Here is a 20,737-nt window from a genome sequence, read left to right on the forward strand (position 1 = left end):
CCTTCACTCGCGCGCTATCGCGTGCGAGTTACGGGCAATAAAAATGACCCATAACCATGGAAAAGTCAAGATACTGCTTTATAGTCACGACTGTAGCTTATGCTGTAAGTTTGACCTGTGATTGATTGTTTGGATAAATCAAGTGGGTCCGGGTGGGTGCATGCCGTTCATTTGAAAGTCCCCTTCATCTTCATAAATGTCAAGGATCATACCAACCCACCAGTCATTGTCATATAAGCAAGCAACATTCTTGATCCTCCGAGTCTCAACATGATTCCCTGCTTTTTCAGAAGCAAAAGGCATGTTCCCTGCAAAGTCTCTCTCATCAAAAGTATACTTAATTTGATCTTAAGGTGGAACAAACTGATGAGAATCAATTCTCTTTGTGTTTGTGTCACATATCAAAATTTATTACTGATGTTAGAAGCAGTTGCCATTAATAAGTCATACAGGGATATGAAAGACATGTTTGTCTGCTGCAAGCACAGTAAGCAATGGATAGTGCAACTGTTCATAGACATCTGTACTTGAAAGGTTTCCTGATCAGTCTTTACATAATGGTGGTAGCGATGTATTTAGGACTTTCCCATATTTATGGTTGAAAAGCCTGAAAGCTATTCCAGCTAAAAGAAAAAATTCTACTAACCAGAAGTAAAAGATGATTGAAAAAATTTGGGTGGAGATGTTATGGGGAATTTAGGGTCAAGAGTATTTTTTATTAAAGACAATTTTAGCAAAATTCAATATTTTACCTATTTAAATCGCTATAAAGTATCCAAATCACAAGATACAAGTTTGGTAAGATATTGATAATGAAGTCACCTTAAATAAGATAATTCCTTATATCTTCTTGGAGGGTAATCCATGGGCCTTCTTGTGATTTTGATAGTATTTATAACACTATTCAGTGACATTGATTTGATAAAAAGAAAATGGATCTCAAGTACTGTATTTAACCTTGTATAAGATGCACCTTTTTCAATTATTATTGGCTTTGTTTGAGAATGCGTCTTATACTTGGTGACATTGACTGTCCCATCATTTCCTTTTGAAGGAAAAATATCATTTATAGAAAAAATATTATTATATTTGGAGCACCTGTTCTCTTAATTCAAATAATAGCACTTTTTCCAGAAATTTAGTATAAACTTTGAAATTCTCCAGCTGTGATAGAAAAATGTCTAACAAAAGCTTTTTTACTCCCAAATGAAAGGGTTGTACCCTGCATTTTCTTAATTGGAGGGCACAAGCCTCTAATCATTGTGAATGTTGTGAATGAAGCGCATGACGCACAAGAATTTTAATGATTTTAAAACCTGTAAACCGTAATGATGATTTTAATTATTTTATAATGTAAATATTTCTGCTTGATGATTTCAAAAATATTAGTTTAACATATTTGAAACATTGCAGTTTGAACGAATTTTACTCCACAGAGTTAGTGTCTATAGAATTCTACTTTATTCTTTTACTGCAATATACATGCTTTACAAGATTTAGGAAAAGGGGTGTGTCTTATACACGGTAAGACATGGTAAAAACTATTTTTCCAGAATGCAAACATGGAATTAATTGTACATCTTATGCAAGGATGCATCAAGGCAAAATATAGTAAATATGGATAGTTTAATTTTACTTCCAATTTATCCAACAATTACGAGAATCTACATGAAAAAGCAGTTCAAGGTACAAAAAAGGAATGGATGTAACCCTTGATACAGATTTAATGATATCTATCCACAATTACTGTCTTCATCACTTTCAGAATCCATGTACCCCACTAAACTTTTAAGGGAGCTAGTTCCAGTTGTTGTATTACTTTCTTCAGTCTTGTTTGCCTCACTGACAGGTTGAGTTCCATCTCTGATGCTAGGAGCTTTGTCACTTTTCAGGTACTTCTTTTGTGAATCATTATCCGCACTTGCATTAGTTGACCTTCAACACCAAAAAAACTGTTCAAGTTACACAAGGAATATGGCAATGTCATTTTCATGTATTGGGTATATTTTTTAGTGGCTCTTTATATCAATTAGTTTAAACCCTATTTAAAAAGGAGAAAATCTTAAGCTAGTAGGAGATTAGAGTTGTAAAGGTAATTGCAAAAAAATTACACATAAAATCTAAAGGGTGCTTCAAAACAATCCAAAGGGTGCCTTGAAGGCAATAGAAAATGTAGATGAGGTGGACTCAAGGAGTACCAAGTTTGATGAGGTTTTTTAATTTACTGTGTTTTATTTACTAATCTTTAACCTACTGTGCTTGCACAAGAAAAAAAGTTAAGGGGTGGCCAAACAACTAAAGAGAAGTTCTACAAAAATTTTCATTAAAATTAAGTTTCTTAAAACATTGTAAAACATGATGAGTAAGCGAATAAGGCATCCTTTATCCAACAAAGTTGGATGATGTTTTATGCCGATGTTTTATCCATTTGGCCAGGGATTAATAGCTGATACTTGCCTTTTTCGAATTATAACAGCTGTTGTTTTTGGTTTTGCTTTTTTGGCATTATCATCTTGTACTTGTTTTAGTTGTTGTGATATTATCGAAGTGCTTGGCCTTTCGGAAGTTTCTATCTGTGCACTTTCAACTGCCATTTAAGAAATGTTAAGTATAGTAACATAAATGAGAAAATCACAAAACTACAACTGGAAACCAAATTTTGATACAGGTTCTTTCAGAATTATTTAGAAGACAGAAAAAAACCCTGTATAAGATTTTTTTAAAGCGTTATTTATTAGGCAGTTTGAACGGAAAGTCTTGAAATCTATTGAAATGCCAGTGGCAACTGCATTCATTAACTCAATAATCCTACAAATTTTATATCTTGCTTTTAGTTCCCCCACAAGTTTTGTTCTATGTGTATTTGAATCCAGGACAAATTTTATCCTACAATCTTTCCATGTGCATATGAAAAGTAAGCAGTTGATGTACTTAATGATATGAGGTACCAAATAAAAGTAAAGTTTTTTCAACAGCCCTCCCCCTCCCAGCCAATCCAGGCCTGGCAATGTGAGGAGAGTTATTAGCTCTCGTTCCCTCTCCAGGCTCCCGTCAAATGATCAAGGGGGCTGCAGATTGTTCTCCTAAACTGTGAAAAATATCAGTAATTTCTAACGAACTACAGTTTTATTAAAACACTTCAATCATTCAAAAAATAATTCAAGTTGTCAAGATAACAAAACTTATTGCAAGCTGAAGAGGATATTCTAAAACTTTTTATTTCTGTGTCATCTTCATCAAATCTCCTGCCATGAAAAACAGCTTGTTGTTGTGAGACATGAGACAGAAAGCTGGCATCATCTTTATCCAATCCTTTATATATCATGTTCTCTGAAATTTAAAAATGCAGAGTGTTATAATGACCTCACAAGTACACAAAAACAAAAAATTAACAGTCAATTGTCTGGCATATTGAATCAAAAGTAGCATTAATGCAGGGTTTTACTGCCTTTAAGATGCAACTTTTTACAAACTATTATTTGCACTGTTTGAGGGTGTGACATATACATTGTAACATTGCCTTTCCCATCTTTTCCTGGGTTCTGGTCTGACCTTTTAAATCAAATATTGACACTTCTTATACTAAATAACTCATCACAAGGTTTAGGGGAGTTACATGTGTATTCTCAAGTTTATTTTATTTTTCACTGAAATAAACATGCTTTACAAGTCTTAGAGAAGGGGATGCATTTTATAAACGTTCAAACCAGTAACAAATATTTTCTTAAATTTCAACATGGACTTTGGGTGCGCCTTATACAAGAATGCATCTTATCCACAGAAAATGTGACGATCTCAGCCCAAGAGGTGAAAAATAGCAAAACTATAGTGAACTGAAACATACTTACTAAATTTTATCTGCTCCAAAAAATCTTCCTGTTTCTTGTCCTTTTGCTCCTGTAGTCTTTCATACAGTGTGCGGCCATCGTGCACTATATCTTCTTCTCTTTCTTAAAAAGGGTCATTTTGTCACAAGAAGCAATTGTGAGAATGTTGTTGAAACTTGAAACTATTATCAAATGCAACCAAAAAATTGTAAGAACTTCCAAACACACACTGAAAACAATAATGCTCAAACAATAACCCACAATAATTCCTTAGGAGCGCACAGAAAACAATGTTGGCAAAGATAGCAAACAACAAGAAACCTGCGACCAATCACAACTCACAAACAAGAACAAAAACAACAGGCTGACTCTCTATGCACACAACAAAGAATTCATTAATTGGAAATTTTGTTTCTCTCTAAGTGATCTCTAAGTTTTTAAAATTTACAAAGGCCACATAGTTTACAAAAGAGATGTGCAAGGATATATCTGTAATTTCTTTAAGTGCATTAAGCAGAAAGAGTGAATTGTTTGAGCACAAAGCCAAAACTAGAAGTGTCCACTTTGCCATTGGAGATCAAGTTGCCCAACTACAGAGTATGGCAGTTCCCAGCGAGAATTTGGGTGTGTAAAAGATCAAGTATCAAGTGTGCAGTTTGGTAGAGCAGGGCCACCGGAGCCAGGGGGGGGCACGGGGGTACAGGCCCCCCCTGTTTGCGAAAAATATAAACAAGTGCCCCTTTTTGAAAAATATATTGCATGTATTTTTTCACTGCCAGATATTCTGCCTTTAGAAGCTAAGTTAAATAACTTGAATCCGGGCATTGTTAGAGGACCATACACTGAAAATTCCTTAAATTTTTACTTGGTCTTGATGCAAGAAGCGCAAGCTCCTGTGATGAACAATATCAACTGCGAAGGAGACTGCCAGTTTCGCGAGAAAATTTCCTGAGTATGTCTTCAGCAACAAAATCATTAGTGAAAGGTCCGATCAAGTCCCCGTTGGGCACAGTCAGTTGCTTCAATGTATATCGTGTGTGTTCTTGAAAGCAAAAACTGGACCCCTTATTCTCGTATTCTGGGTTGAGTAAATGTACCCTATTCTGTGCCTTTGCCAAAACTGTGTAAATCTTCTCACTGAGAATATTCAGGAATTTTTGTTAAATCAAATTGAACTCAGCTTTTCACTGAGCATGTTAGAGCCATTCTTTTTCTTAAACCTGTGTCTAGGCAAGTCAAAAAGCAGAGTTCACTAAATTTGATTTTAACAACAATCCCTTATGGTCCTTGACATATATATCAACAAAATCAGACATCTGTAAAACTAAAGCTGCAACATGTTGCTTGCTTCACAACATTGTGTTCAATGTTTTCTATGAAGAAATGAAAAAGTTATATACCTGCAATGAGTACATGCTAACAAAGACTTAAACAAAGACTTAAATTTCTTATCTAAGATTAGAACAATATACAAGACTAGACGCATTGCAAAATTTGTTGTACTTCAATATGCCATTGATCTACCTAAAAAACTATCTGCAACATCATATCAGTAAATTCCTGCCTCTTTTGTGCTACCTCTGGCTGATTAAGAGTGCAACCCTATTTTCGAAATTCTATGTCCCAGAATTCTAGCTATTTTCAAATTTTCGGAACTCACATGTTATATGTTTGACCAACTGACTGAGCCGCCCGGGATCAATTTTAAGGAGAGTTAAAAACTTGTTTTGTTCATAAGACTGATGAGATAAATCTAATCAATGTTACAAATTGAATTTGCTATGGCAGTGAAGAATGTGCCCGCACCTTCAGCCGATTGTGTGAAGATGACATAACCATAAAATTTATAGCTTTTAAAAAAATATTCCATGGAGGCGAACAAATTTGTGTTTAAGTGGGGATAAGAGGGACTAAATTGTTTATATACATAAGTAAGAAAATTAAAATCATTATTCGAATGGGGCTGAAACTTTGTTTAGAAAGAGATAGGGGGTGGAAATTCAGTTCATATTTTGGCACTTACTTATGTTTCGGGAAAAAAATATTCGTGCCCTTTTCATTCGTTTTGGCCCCCCCTGTTCAAACCTGAGTCCGGCGACCCTGTAGAAGTGGTCACTTTGGTAGAAGTGTGCACTTTGATTGTGAACATTAGTATGCAAAACTGAGCTAGAGCCCAAGAATAATCAATTAAGAAGCGAAAATAAAGTAAGATAAGCATTGTACATGATTGATAACCTGTGCAAGATTATGTTGATCTTGAGGAAACCTAACTCTTCATTTACCTCAATGTCAACAAGACACTCAAGTCAAGTCCATATCTCGAAAAGCCATACCCATTATCAGGTGTGCAGGAACATTTTAGAATAAAATTTTAGGTGTGCATTCAGCAGTCTGGTCAAGCTGGCTGACGAAAAGCAGATAGAATTGAAAACACGATAGAAAAATAAAACGTTCTTATTTGCGAATATGCTTTTGCTTATATTGCTTACCTACTTTTCTACCTTCTTTTCTGGCAAGTTCCCATTCTTCTTCTCGCTTCTTCTTTATTTCTTCAAGCTCAGTTTCAGAAACAAATCTTTGCGAGATGCTGGAGCTTTCGCCACTTTTCCTGAAACTCATGTTCGTTTTACTCGTTGTTGCATCGCTTCTTGGGAATCGAATTATTGGGAATCGAAGTGATTTTTTATTGTTTTCTTCTTCAGGCTACTTTCTTACATTGTAAATATCTACAGAAATATACAGTATACACCAAGAAAATAGTGGATATCTAGCCTCATTTTCGATACTTTCACCATTTTAGATTTACCTCGTAACTGCTCAGCGGGCAATCCGTCAATCACTCTTGGACTCAAAGCTCTTTCTCTCCCGCCTGAGTTGCCACGAGTTCAGTACAAGAGAACTCAGCCACTGTTCCTTCAATTGGACGGCACTCCTTGTCAAAGCTGTAGTATCACCAACAGTTAGCATTTTTAAGATAAGTATATTAGGACCATTTGCTGCTATTAGTTAGTGACAATTTTGCATACATATTCTGTAAACAACGTTGCAGGCAGTCACAGCTGAAGAAGTCAAAGTGCAACAACAATACCTTGCGACTCCTGTTTGAATAACCAAAGAGCCATGGGGGAAAACGAAGAAGCACCTCAAGCCCCTCCACCACTTGAATGGGACAGTGTTCCTTCAAGTAAGAAGGAGATTAGAGATAAGATATGGGATTATATAAACAAGTATGAGCTTGCCAATTTCCCAACTCCAGTCACCGACCGAATCCCAAATTTCAAAGGGGCAGACGTAGCTTCGGAGAAAATTCACGAATTGAAATCTTTTGAATCTGCTAAAGTTGTTCGCGTGAATCAAGATAAGCCACAAGAGGGAGTTCGTTATCATACCATGAAAAGCCAAAAAGATTTGCTTGTTCAAACTCCTCGCCAGAAGAACGGGCTTTTCTATAAAATTGTCCCCCCTTCAGATAGTGAAGAAGACTTGAAGAAATGTGCTACTCAGCAAGGTGTGAGGTATCACCGCGAAGCCATTACTCTAGAAAATCAAGTCAAAATCGATGTTGTTATCTGTGGAAGTGTAGCTGTCTCTAAAAAGGGTAAGGCATCATTAAAAATACGTGCTGAAAATTACTGCCAGTTTAAGCAACTTCGTGTTACTCTTACAAAAATTATGAAATTAAATTGGGTTGCTTGAGGAGGGGGTGCTGGTCAGGAACCTATCATATCTTTGATTGTTGGAGCAAGTGAAGTTAAAAATAAACCTATTTCAAATATTCAACTTTAAGTGGGCCCATATGCTTTCCTTGTTCTAAATGGGGAATTTTTTCCAGGGCCACCATAACAGCTTTCAGCTGCACCTGCCCCATAACTCTCTAAAAATCACCCCCACCCCCCATCAGTTTTGGCACACAATTGTACCTAATTACAAATCTAAAAGTCACGAAAATAAAAGTAATGAGTATAAACAACTTTGATCAGTAAAACTGCTGAAAAGAGAAAACAGCAATGCAATGCAAAGTTAGAAACTTCTGAAAATTACCACTTTGCTGGTAAAAAATACTTTGTTTTGCCTTGCATATCTTCCCCAGCCCTGGAATACCTTTTATCAAGAAAACTTGTTGCAAACTGGCAAATGAATTTTTCAGAGACATGTGTACTCAGCAATTTGAAAAAATATGTTTGACATAACTAGAACAATATGGATTATTTATCAGCCTCCATAAATTGTTTGCCCTGTTAAGTGGTCTGTACAGAAGCAATTTCTGCCAATCTAAACAAAATTGTCTGCAAAATTTGGTGTTGTCTGCTAGAGATTTCATGTCATGACAAAGAAAGGTTAGTGGGCCCTAAAATAAGACACTACAGAAAAAATAATAGAGCTCCTTGGTTACTTGCCTGGTAAGCAGCCATTGTAATTATGTTCACACTTTATCTTGGTTCTGTCCTAGTTAGGAAATGGTTGTTATTCTTTAGTTTTGCCAAACTGGAAAAATTGTTGGTCCCAGTTCCTAAATAGTGTTTGTTTTCTCTAGTGTAGAAAGTGAAGGACATGATTTTTTATTAGAACTAAAAACACAGCCTCCTGAAAATGTCATACATCATCATCAGGCCACTGCACATACAATGCCTGCCAAAAGTCTTGGAACACTGACATCAATTTCCAAGGTCAAAACAAATCATCCCCCTCTCCCCCACGGAACAATGTTGGTTTACTATCAAACGGATTAGGATTTTAGGAAGCACTTTCTTTTGCGCTTCTTTTATGATATTTCTCTAAATCATCAACATTGTTTGAGGGGGAAGGGGGCGGAAGTAGCAAATTTTTTTCATGAAAGGAATGAAAGATATCAAATGCAGCGTAAATTGGTGGGTGTTCCAAGTACTTTTGGCAGGCATTGTACCTCACATGAAAGTTCTGTTCTTTTTACGCTAAGTGTGAACAAGGTAGAAGTTGATTCTGTTCCTATTTGCTTCCCTGTAAACACCACAAAAAACAGGTATGGTGCCTAAACAAGAATGAACCCAAGAAATTACATTTTTTATCTGTAGTGTAAATGGGGTCTAAATATGCTGATTTACAAACTGGGAAACTATATATATTGTGGAACTTGCAGAGTGTGCATTTGCGAAGAAGACTACAGATAAATGCACACCTTTTGATATCTGAACAGGGCCTATTGCTAGATACTCCTTAATCTAACACATCTGTCACAATTTTCATCTTTTCATATATGATTTTAATTATTATCTGTTTCAGGCTACAGAGTGGGAAAGGGGGAAGGCTATGCTGATCTGGAGTATGCAATGATGAAAGCATTTGGTGCTATTGATGATACAACACCAATAATTACTGTTGTCCATGATTGCCAGATCCTTGATATCCCTGATGAGTTAATGGAAGATCATGATTTTGATGTAAGTTTCGTCTTGAGAACATCTATTTGAGAGTTACAGGTGCAGAACAACATCCAATAAACTCATAGCAGTTTCAGTGAAATTAGATATAAATATATATAATTTTAGTGCTTGTTTATCAAAATGATCTAAGTTATCTCATGTCAGTCCTCGACTTTTCTTTGTCACTTATGTTCCTAATGAAATCAGCACACTTTTCAATAAATTTTGCCCGATTCCCAGTCTCTGATGATGAGGTTTCGCTTCCATTTAAGGTCAATATGAAAATTTATCCTAGGACATTTTTTTCCTTATCCTAGGACATCTTAAAGTTGCATTTTTTCCCTTTCAAACTTAGCCCCTAAAATGATTGGTGAATTTCTTTCAAAAAAAATATTTGAATCAATAAATTTTTAACCAAGGAAGTGTCAATTATTCAGTTGAGTAAAACTTTGGGGGGAGAGCTGAAAATTGAAGAAATTTTATGCTTGTAGTTTCAGCCACTGGTATCACTTCTTTTTCCAGTCATTTTGTCTTGAGATTCAGCCAAATATTTGAGAATCTTATAGACATGTAAGGATTACAAACAAAAAACCCATAAGATCTGTGTACGTCTGGTCTGTCACTTTTGAATTCTTATGAATTATGTTTTTAGGTCTTCTTTGCCAACTAATAACTTGTGTAGTTAATGAAGCAGTGTTTAATTGAAAATTTTTGCAATCTGATATAGGTAGATTACATTTTGACTCCGACTCAGTTAATTGAATGTCAGAAGGAGAGGTCTAAGCCAAAAGGGTTAATCTGGTCAAAGGTAACACGCAATAAGTTGAGAAGGCTTCCAGTTTTGAGGAGACTGTACAAGATGGAGAAAGAAGCTGGTCAAGATGTCACACTGAAGTTTGTGCCCAGGACACAGAGGCCACCAAAAGACAAGAGTGAGAGTGACAAAGCCGATGTGGAAGAGGAAGGAGAAAGGCCACCAGCAAGAAGAGGCAGAGGTGGTCGTAGAGGAAGAGGGAGAGGGTTTGGTGGGAGGCGTGGCAGAAATTTCAGCAGATCAAGACGCAGACAGCAATCAGAACAGTCTGGTGATGAGGGAAAGGAAAACCATGACCCAAATTCAGGTACTGTCTTTCTTTATATTCTAATTGAATACTTTTTTTTACATTCCAATAAAAATTTACTAGTTACACTACCTACAAAATACTTAACATTACAAGGACGATGCCACTGGGTGCAGAATACTATGACTACGCCGTGGCATCACGAAAAACTAAGATAACTTACATATGAATTACCAAAAGAAAAAAACAAAGAACACTACACTCTCTCTCAAATTAGATATCAGGCGAAAATATTAGTGAATAGCAGCAGACAAGATGTCTGCTGCAGTTTAGTTTTGCGTTATCACAAATCTCACCTCATATATAATTTGAGACAGACTTTACATATTATATTTAACTAAATAATTGTTGGCTTACTAAGGGGGGGAGGGGGCGCGATACTTTATTCAAAGTGACCAGTACAATGTATAAAATGAATTGTTAACTCAAGATGCTTTTATTGAGATGGTTTGGAAAACTCTTATCGCCGTACAATAAGATTTGCAACAGAACATCAGAACATATTCCAGCGAGGAGATCAGTCCTTTGAACACCAAAAGAGGCGCAGAGCAACAAGAAGTGCTCCATATCCTCAATTCCACTGTTACTTGGGCACATTGGGTTTATTGTATCTCTAAAGTTGTGTTGAAATTTGTGAAAGTTTAACTTGCTGAGACCAACCCTGAGTTGAGTAAGATTAGACAGGCCCTTCCGGTCATGAATCTCAAATACTGATTTTGTAGGGGGGCGGATCTTGGATAGTATCCTTGTCTTGAAAACAGCAGCAGAAGGTGACAATCTAATTTCAGGATCAAATTTGTTCCACTCGGACAAGTAGAAAGGATAAAAACTAGATTTATATTTTTCAGCTCGTATTTGCCCGATTGTGTCACGTTCGCGAAGTGAAAATTGCACCTGTTGAAGTGGTGGCAATGGGTCCCTTGTGTAGTCAGGGGTTAAATTATTTATGACTTTATAAAACAATGTGAGGCGTCTACCCCATCTGCGGAGGTATAGAGATTCCCACCCAAGGTCAAGAAGGTACAGCTTGAAAACTTTTGGCTGTTCTGATAAAAGTTCTTCAACAACCCTAAAGTAAATTTTGATTCTTTTTATCTATGTAGTCACTAAATCAGTGGGTAGTTGTTTTTGGCAGCTGCACAAAGAAAGTAATCTGAACTTTCATTTATACTTTAATAGGATAGATTGACATTAATATCATCTCAGTCTCTGATATTCCCAAAGCTGCACCAAAGTTTAGAATTTTTAAATCTATTTTGCTTGTCCATTAATTTTAGAGCCACACGAAAATGAAGAAGATGAAGAGTCTAGACCAAGGTACAGTGACGATGGGAGAGGCCGTGGAAGAGGTAGGTCACGAGGTCGCGGAAGCCGTTTTGGGGGCAGGCAGAGGTATGGCAACTATCGATCCTACCAAGGCAAGAGAGACCTAGACCCAGCTGTTTATATTGGTGGAATTGGTGAAGAAGTTAGAGTTAGTGCTTTCAAGACAGTTGTTAGGGAAAGAGGTGTCAGTCCAATACAAGTGCTCTGGAGAGGCAAAAAGGGGTATGCTTTCCTGGTTTTCAAGGATTTGGAGACTGCAGAGACAGCACTCAAGGATTTGGATGGAATAAAATACGAAGATTGTAACCTCACAGTAAAGCTTTCCAACAAATTCATAAGTGAAGAGCCGGAGCAAGCATAACATTTTAGTTTTGTTCCCAAGCAGCAAATGATCTCTTTGTTGTAATTGTTGTTGATGTAACCATTGAAAGTGCAGCAATCATTGTTTGGCTGCATGTTCTATGATTCATTATGTGAACACTGTTTTTCAGAAATCTTTTATAATGATATGGTTTTATGGAGATTGACAATTCCGTTGGGTTTTGCTAGCAGTCATCCTTCTGATGATCCTTAGTTCTTGTTTGTGGGATGATTTGGTTAACTTGTCCATTTTTACATGACCAAGGTCCGCTTGTGTTATCAATTATTTCCTACTTTCATTTGTCCGCACAACAATGGTCACATTAAAAAAGTCAATTTGAAACCCAATATTCTATCATCTGCATACCCCCTTCATCTAAGCCACAGCTATAAATTGTACATATTCAGGATTTTTTCTCTATCCCCCTACTTCATTCATCTAATATAGGCCAGCAAATTTTATAAAGTTCAAAGTGCTATTAATTTTCCTTTCTCTCGCAGGTTTTAAGCCTTCCCCTGCCTATGTCCTCTCTCCCCCCTCTCCTCCAAAAAATTTCCTGTTAAAAAGTATGGTTTTAGCCTAATTTTGCTTAATTATACACTGATTTTAAAACCTGGATTCTTAATGTATAGATTTTGTCTCGAAAAGTTATATTTTCGATATTCGTTGAAATCAACTTATGACATGAATGCTGTACACGATCATTTAGATCATTTTTAATGTTGTTAGATTTTCCTCGCTGTTGGCTCCTCTTATATCCATTGCGTCCTATTACCTGATTGTTGCTAGTTACTATGTAGTTCTAACCGACCAAGTGCCATTCACCTAATTAATGTTCTGCTAGAACACATACGTGTTAACTAGCATGGACTTTTGCATTCTATTTTTGTATAACCATTAATAGCTTGGGTTTCTACAATAAATAAATTTATATTTGATGCCAAATGGTTTTGTCAATGTGAATCTTTCTTGATCCTTTTCTCCAGACATTGTTATCACAGAGTGTACGTTAGGAAAGGCAAGCATTGTGGAAGAGGGAACCTGCGAGCTACAGCCTTAGCTTCTTGCCAGAAGATTTTCAATGAAGAATTAATGGATCATCTTCATCCCAAAACTCCTTGATAAAAAATTGTTCTGTCCATCCCCAGCTTCCCAAAACGGTTTTGCAAATTTCATTTTTTGCTACAAAATATCCAGATTAATTTGACATTTCTTTGAAGTTAAGCAGTTTTTCTGGTCCAAATGTTCCAAATGCATATACTGTCTGGTGAATCTTTTCACGACTCTCATGTCGTGGACAGTAAACCAACCTATCAATAACTTGACAGTCATCCTCTAGACTTGTGAATGTTTCACTAAATGAATCGCACGTGTATACGTTGTGACGTTATCAGCAAAGTTGCATATCTTAGATTCTAGTTTCAAATTAAGCAGATCGTGTCAAAGCTAAAAGTCCAAGAACAGACCCCCGTAGTGCGACAATTGAAATCATTCGAGTTCAGTTTATCGGGTTGAGGCCTCTTAACTTCGAAATAAACAAATTGTGAGGATTTTCTCACTACAACCAACTTGTCAATTAAGACACCTAAAATTCTCAAAAACTCAGGCAGATAATATCTTTAGCATCCATCACGGGCTCAAAAACAGTTTTTTGTTCCTGGTAGCAGGCATTTTTTTCAAGAAACATGTAGAAAATTTGCACTGGCAGTGCCAATCGCATTGTTGTTCTGTTTGTTCTTGCTGACATTTATGATAAAGCAGCACATCAAAAAAGATTTAATATTTTTCTTTGATCTTAAGGCGAATTCAAACCTTGTGTCGGGCAAGAATAATTTAAGAATAATCTTAGGCTCAAAATTGAAAATTTTTAAGAATATTGAGGCTCGGCAAAAAATAGATATTCTTATTAAAAAAATGTGGGTGAAATTTGAAAAATGTCGACAAAGCTGTAGTATTATTTAAACGAATTTACAATGATTTTTTCTCTAATTTTTAAAATAGTGACATTGGAGAAAAAAAATTGATTTAATGAAAGTAACGTTTTGACGCGAATGCTAAATTCTCCAAAAGCGTCTGTATCTTTGCTTTGGTGCTTATGTTTTTACCTCAAGCGTTCATTGTGTTGAAAGCATTCACGTTTTATGACAGCTAAGATACATGAATTGAGCAACAGCAAAAAACTTTTTATGGCAGAATGCATTTCAACCCAATGTTTTTCTGTTAAGATTATGCAATGTTTATACAACTGAAAAAATACGCATCAGTTTTATGCTCATAGTGCACAAGTAAATATTGAAATAACTTTTTATTGAATCGACAAAACTAATCCCTCCCTGTATGCTCTAAATTTTTGGTGGATTTACAGCTGCTTGACAAAAAGGTGCAAAAAACAAAGGTTATAGTCCTTTTTTTAAAAAAAATTCGCTCTATAATATCATTTTCTCTAACTTTTCTCTAATTAACTTTTTCAATATAAAGATTGGTGAATTTAGGTTCAAGCTGGCTTTGTTCATCTTTAAAAAAAATAGGACACCGTCTTGTTCTGAAATTATTAGGGCGTAAGTGAAAGCAATAAGATACAATACAATATTTTACAGCAGAAAAACAATGGATTTGTAACTGTATACTACAATCTGCACATCTATAGCTATTTTGATAACATTAACATGTATTGCTTTTTTGCATGTTTTGATTACATATATCTATTTTTCATTTCTACCCTTCCATGCAGAGGTGGCGCCAGAAATCTTCCGACAGGGGGGTTGGAGTTTCCGACAGGGGGGCTAAAATGACTAAGATAACGATATAAATTTCCCTCTATCAATGAATAAATTTACATGATCACCAGAGCCGCCTATAGGAAAAGGGGGCAAATTACCCCCAAGGTCATGAGGTCTAGGGCGGCTTATAAAGATACGAATTCCATTTTAAGAATGCAATAAAATCCAGCGTAACGAAATTACTATGCTAAAAATAACCCTTCAAACGACTGCGAGAAAATTACTGCAAGAAAAATTCTGAAATAAATTTTAAGTTATTTTAAAGCGCGTTATCGCAATAATATGGAGTATAGCTTTTACAATATTAGAAACTTTTTGATAGATGGATATGTCTATTAGAGCATAGTTGTAAGCGAGGATGCTCAAGAGCTCTTCCAGAGTTCTTTTCATATGTCCTCTTCAACTTATATATCTTGACTTACCATATAGTATTAATTTTGTATTAATGTATCATATCATTACCTTTCATTAAAACTTGATTAACATGAAAGAATTTGGACTTGCTACAAGTCTCTCTCTTTAAAGAAAGGGAAAAAAGAAAAGTCCAGAAAGAATTGAGAGTTGAGAATTTACATGAAATGAAAAATAATGAATTAAACATTGTGTTGCATGGAAACCGACTGATTTGTAATTGACTCCCTGTGGCCTCGTTCAAGAGAGAGTTTACATTACTGAAAATGGCGGATGACATCGATGACTTGTTGGATGAAGTTGAGTCAAAGTTCTGTGATAAAAAGGCAAAGAAACGTGTCACTAAAACTGCAAGCGAAACACAAAGACCAAATTTGAAGAAAGGGAATAGTTCTTCAAATACATCCTGGTTAGTAGGTGTTATTTATAATGTGTGTATTTTCAATGTTATCATTTTGATGTTCGAAAGTAATGTTTTTCGTTTAACCGAAGATCATGAACTTTTTGAACTCACAAACATTCAATTAAGTTTGTGTATCTGTGAATTCTTGCAGAAAAGAATATTTAATCTAGCTCAGGTGCTGCCTAATCTACTCGGCAATTTTTCCTGGATAATGTTTTCTTTAACGCGTTTTTGCTTGTGAAATTAAGTTAAATTGGGGAGCATTTAGACAAGCATATTGTTAAGAAGTGGGAATAAAAAACCCTTAAAAAGATTTTTATCGCGCACAAATTCTCACTTGAATAGTTTCTTCTGTAGATGATAAAGCAAATGCATTTGAAAATTTAATGCAATTTTTCCTCTTAAGGATTTTGCAACAAGCTTTGACCCTAGGCTAAGTATAAGTTTGAATGCAGTTTTTCAATTATTAGGTCTGTGCCTTCCAGTTCTCCTGTCAAATTTTCTGCTAGCCTTGGTAATTGTTTAGTGTTCATTGTAACAGCGACCTTATTCAACATGCAAAGCAAAGGAGATGGAGCTATAGAGAGACAAACTGTTTGTGCAATGTAACATGATGCCTGCTGATTGATTATTTACATTGTGTATTGATATAAAAAACTGGCAAACGTGATTAAGCAATATACAAAGGAAATGGGTTTGATAGCTAACAATGGTGAAATTAATTAGGTTGAAGTGAAATGTAGTTAGCATAGATAATAATTAATGTAGAATAGCATAGGTATGTGGAAAATGCAATGATTGGCTGTACAAAACTAATGCAGGGGAAAATATGAGTATAAAAGAATTTAATGGGATAAGTAAGATCACTATAATTGCTCACTAGACCTTCACATTTTTACTTCAATTTATTTTATTTCATATGCACCAGTCTCTAAAGTTTGGGTATGCCCATTACGGATGCAGTAATTTCTTCCTCAAGTCCCATCCACACGTTTTTTAAAAATTTATTTTCATAGATTTTAGTGTGAATCACAGATTTCCATGTGAATCTCATACACAGACTTACCACAAGGCTGTCAAACCCTATTTAAAGGCAGTATGTTGCGCCGTTCATTGGTTTATCAAAACAAAGAACAAAATTTCTATTTCAGTGAGTGTTCTATTTTGTAACAAAAGACACCTCTTACTTGCTATTGATCAGTTGTACTAATCTGTCATGCTTCTCTAATTTCGAGAACCCTCGAAATTCAACAAACAATTGCCACAGAACAGCGCAATACACTGCCTCTAAAAGCAAAATCCTACAGCTTTTGACCTGATTTTTTATAACATGATTTGTTCCCATGCAAGCAGAAGTGGCATGAAATAATAAGTATTGAGTTAAAATAAGTTTCATATTCCTTAATTAAGCTTTTTGCCTTACGTCTTTATGCTACAAAAAAGGAAAATGTGTTGTGTAGAATGCAATGAGGCTAACATTCAAACTTAGCTGGGTCAATCTACACAAGCAGTTTATGCAAAGTAAAAATTTGTTTGAAAACTTCTTTATAATCTACATGTCTTTCAATAGGGCAGGAAGTGATCTTTCAGATGCAGTAAGAGACATTCTTGATGAAGATGGATTGGATCTTGAGCCAACGAATGTTTGTAGCTTCTTTTTGGATCTTTTCCTGAAATATAAAATATTGTTCCTCTACAGGTCAATAATGATGTAGTAAAGATGTACTAATGGTCCACAGTATATAATTTCTGTCTAAAATAGCAGCTCATTGCAGGAATGGTGTGGTTTATATCTTGTTGGCACAGAAATTTCAGTCATTCATGAGCTTATTATTTAACATAAATCCATTAATATGCATTTTTAGATAGATATTTTTTTAATGAATTTTTTAGATGAATGAATGAAATTTCCTTTTAGCTGACAAAGAAGTCATCAGTGGTTGCAAACAATGCTGGAATAAAATGTTTTCCAATATTCATCGCAGGGCCCTCAAGATCTGTAAAAGACAAGACACAAAGGTAAACAGTCCATCATTGATGTATTGAGTAGTGGATCACCCATTTGAAACATTTCCCTTTACATGATAACCTTAAAAGTTGATGGTAAACATTTTCTCCAAACAGGATTTTTAAAAGTAGAGTAGAAATGGCTGTGGTCAACAGAACAGGCATAAACAGGTCAACAAACAGGATATAAACAAGTTATTTCAACGAGTTACTTGAAACTGGGCAAACCAGAATGGAATAAGGCTAAACTATCAATTAGTGTTGTTTTCAATATTTTTTATTATTAATTGTTGAAAAGTAGCTATTTTGTTTGAGACAGGAGATGGCATTGCCAAGTTTTTATTATTGCTAAACCTTTATTTTGTTAGAGGCACCAGATTACGTTGATAATTTTTTGTATCACTGTTCAAATTTTTGTCACCAGCTGAATTGCCACTATCCAATATTACACTTTTCGATAAGTGCTCAATGCCACCAAACCTAACATCTTTCATTTCCTTCTCTTCTACTTAAATAAAGCTTATTTCACAGTTTCCATTGTCTTTCAAAGTAATCTCAACTCCCTCTCTTATTGCAGGGTCTGTGACAGGCTTCACTGTACAACATGTGATAACAAAGTTGTCTATTTTGAGAATTTTCAGTGGAATAATAGCTGTGATTATCTATTTTTCCGTAATAATTATCCTGACTTTAGTAAGCTGAAAGGCAATTTGATACCTGATCAAGGTAAGTGAAAAATGTTTAGGCTAATAAAAAATGCAATCATGATAACCAACCCGCTTGAAATTTTTAGGTTTATAAGTTTTTTTTAATCTGACAATAGAGCAAAATTTTTGTTAGCCTCAGTCCAATATACCAAGGCTCAAACTGTGTCAGTCTGGTGCATTTCAGAAAAGATATTATTAAGATGTGCAATAGAAATATAGCCAGGTAAGGTTTAGCAATAGAACTCAAATTATATGAGGATAAAGTTTTGGAATAATCTACCACTAATTGTCTTTCAAAATTCTTATGTTTAGGTTAGATCCTGATTCCAACTCAATAGAAACATATGATTGATCTTAAAAGCGAACTTAGGGACTCATGTTTCTAGTAATTTGGGGAGATGACATCTCTTTTGATTTCTCCTCTACAAAATCTCTACTTATTGGTTCAAAGTATAATGGTAATTTCTTTTAGAGTTTCAATTTCTTTCTTATATCAAATTACCTTTCATATCTTACACAGTTATTTATAATCATAAAATTGACAGCTATAGTATTTCAAACTTTTTTGTAAAATGAGTAATTTTCCTTTCATTGCTGTCAGTTGCTTTCAGCTATTCCTTCTTTGTATCATTGCTGACCTGTCATTCATCACAAGATGGGTGGATGGGTTCATAGAATTTTATTGTTTGACACAGTAAGGCTAATGATATTTGATTTTTTTTGTTTATTTTAGGATCTCGGGCCTATTGTTGTCAATGCAGTTGGACAGCAGTGAAGACATTGGTGAATTTGAATCAACACACAAACTTTAAATGGATCTGCAAAAGGCATTAAACCAGGCAAATCAGTTTTTTAATGTGCATTTTCATCCTCTGGAAATAGCTTGATATAACAAAGTCAGTTGAATTGAATTGCATTACCTTGAACAATGTTAATTTTATAATTAGTAAACATGATAATTTAATTTAGCATAACGTGAGCACAGAAAGGGAATTTTTTATCCTGCAGTTTGAGGACATTTAGGTGGATGTACTGTCACTGCCTTCCTTCTATATTGTCCCTTCACAATAGAATCATTATGGTCTAATATAAGCCTTATTTAATTTCGGGAAGTTCCACTAGGAACCTGTGATTGTGATGGTACATTAATTTGATAATCCTTTTCAAGGTACTTTTAGACTAAATGTAATTTTGTGAACAATTTTTTGGTGGTATAAAGGTGGCTTTGAAAAAAGCAAATATTTCAAATTTTAGTTACATAAGATCTTTGTCTTCTTTTTATGTTAGCATTTTTTTTAAAGTCTAAGTACACAAGATTGATTTCTTTTTCATTTGCTAGTTAAATGAAAGAAATAATTGACTGTCTTTAGTATGATTTAGCAATTTTGTAGCTGTGAGGTGGTTATATAAATTTTCATCATCTAAAATGTTTGTCCCTCTGTTACATTGCTAATGGCTATTTTGGAATATAATTTTTCTAGCACAGAGTCACTTGATATAACCTAAATAAAGAAGTAGATGTGATATTGTAGAGATAATGTTTTTAATGTATTATTTATTGCATTTAAACTAATTACTTATAAGAAATTCTTTTAATTTTCTTGCTCTTTTATTGCATTCCCTTGCTGGATTTGTCAATTTTATATGGCATAGCCTGTTTTTTACAATCCGGACAAAATTGTTGAGACCATTTGAGACAAAATGCAATTTTGCAGCTTTATACTTTATCTTGACTGCTGTAACTTTCAATACGGCCCCTTCCCCTCATATCAATGTTGGGTATGTAGTCTTGTCATTCGTGCTTTAAAACATGTATTCAACATTGAATGGGAGAGGGGGAGTCATTTTTGAAAGGAAAAAGAAAAAATAAACTTTTCTTAAAAAAAACTCAACTATTTTTGTCTGGGATTGTAGCCTCCCAATGACAATCTAAATACAACTGTACCTCGGCTTTTTGGGGTCACGAGGAGGGGAAGTTGCTTCAGGGCCTCGAGTCTAAGAGGCCTCATAAAGTAAGACCACAATTTTGTTTGCATCTAATCTTCTTGACAATTCCAGAAAACTGAACATGTTCCTTAAGGAAAAAGCTCATTGAAAAATATCACTAGGTCTGTAAAAATCATTTGTGCTCTTCAATGTTACACGATTAGCTATACAGCCCTATAACCTTTTCCACTGACTACAAACTAGCAAGACAATGTATTATGCAAAACATATTGACACTTTGCTGCCAAAAAATGAAGAAAGTTATGTTTTAATATATTTCGCCGTTTGAGCATGCCAATTAATGAAAACACCTTGTAACAGTTTACGAATTGATCAATGAAACTTAATAAAAGTATGCCTAGAGTAAAGCGTTTTAAACAACTGACTGCAAAATGTATTTCGAAATGTA

At 35.0% G+C, this 20,737-nt stretch overlaps 3 protein-coding genes across 3 annotated transcripts; 2 read left to right on the forward strand and 1 right to left on the reverse strand.

Moving 5' to 3' along the window:
• Window positions 1–1,622: 1,622 nt before the first annotated feature.
• Window positions 1,623–6,592, reverse strand: LOC135691314 (uncharacterized). Its single transcript, XM_065209144.1, has 5 exons — window positions 6,317–6,592; window positions 3,849–3,950; window positions 3,204–3,330; window positions 2,458–2,592; window positions 1,623–1,935 (listed from the first exon to the last, which is right to left on the reverse strand). Exons 1-5 carry the CDS (start codon window positions 6,444–6,446, stop codon window positions 1,734–1,736), a joined length of 696 nt encoding a protein of 231 aa, XP_065065216.1. The 5' UTR covers window positions 6,447–6,592; the 3' UTR covers window positions 1,623–1,733.
• A 101-nt stretch (window positions 6,593–6,693) lies between these two features.
• On the forward strand, window positions 6,694–12,991 carry LOC135691309 (methenyltetrahydrofolate synthase domain-containing protein). Its single transcript, XM_065209135.1, has 4 exons — window positions 6,694–7,425; window positions 9,087–9,244; window positions 9,954–10,347; window positions 11,625–12,991. Exons 1-4 carry the CDS (start codon window positions 6,948–6,950, stop codon window positions 12,032–12,034), a joined length of 1,440 nt encoding a protein of 479 aa, XP_065065207.1. The 5' UTR covers window positions 6,694–6,947; the 3' UTR covers window positions 12,035–12,991.
• Window positions 12,992–15,466: 2,475 nt separating this feature from the next.
• LOC135691316 (cilia- and flagella-associated protein 418) lies at window positions 15,467–19,936 on the forward strand. The gene is made up of 5 exons (XM_065209146.2): window positions 15,467–15,634; window positions 17,199–17,271; window positions 17,547–17,647; window positions 18,213–18,361; window positions 19,076–19,936. Exons 1-5 carry the CDS (start codon window positions 15,492–15,494, stop codon window positions 19,174–19,176), a joined length of 567 nt encoding a protein of 188 aa, XP_065065218.2. The 5' UTR covers window positions 15,467–15,491; the 3' UTR covers window positions 19,177–19,936.
• The last annotated feature ends 801 nt before the right edge of the window (window positions 19,937–20,737 follow it).

The sequence above is a fragment of the Rhopilema esculentum genome, chromosome 4 (assembly GCF_057945365.1).
Source record: "Rhopilema esculentum isolate cy_ngs chromosome 4, ASM5794536v1, whole genome shotgun sequence".
Classification (NCBI taxonomy): domain Eukaryota; kingdom Metazoa; phylum Cnidaria; class Scyphozoa; order Rhizostomeae; family Rhizostomatidae; genus Rhopilema; species Rhopilema esculentum.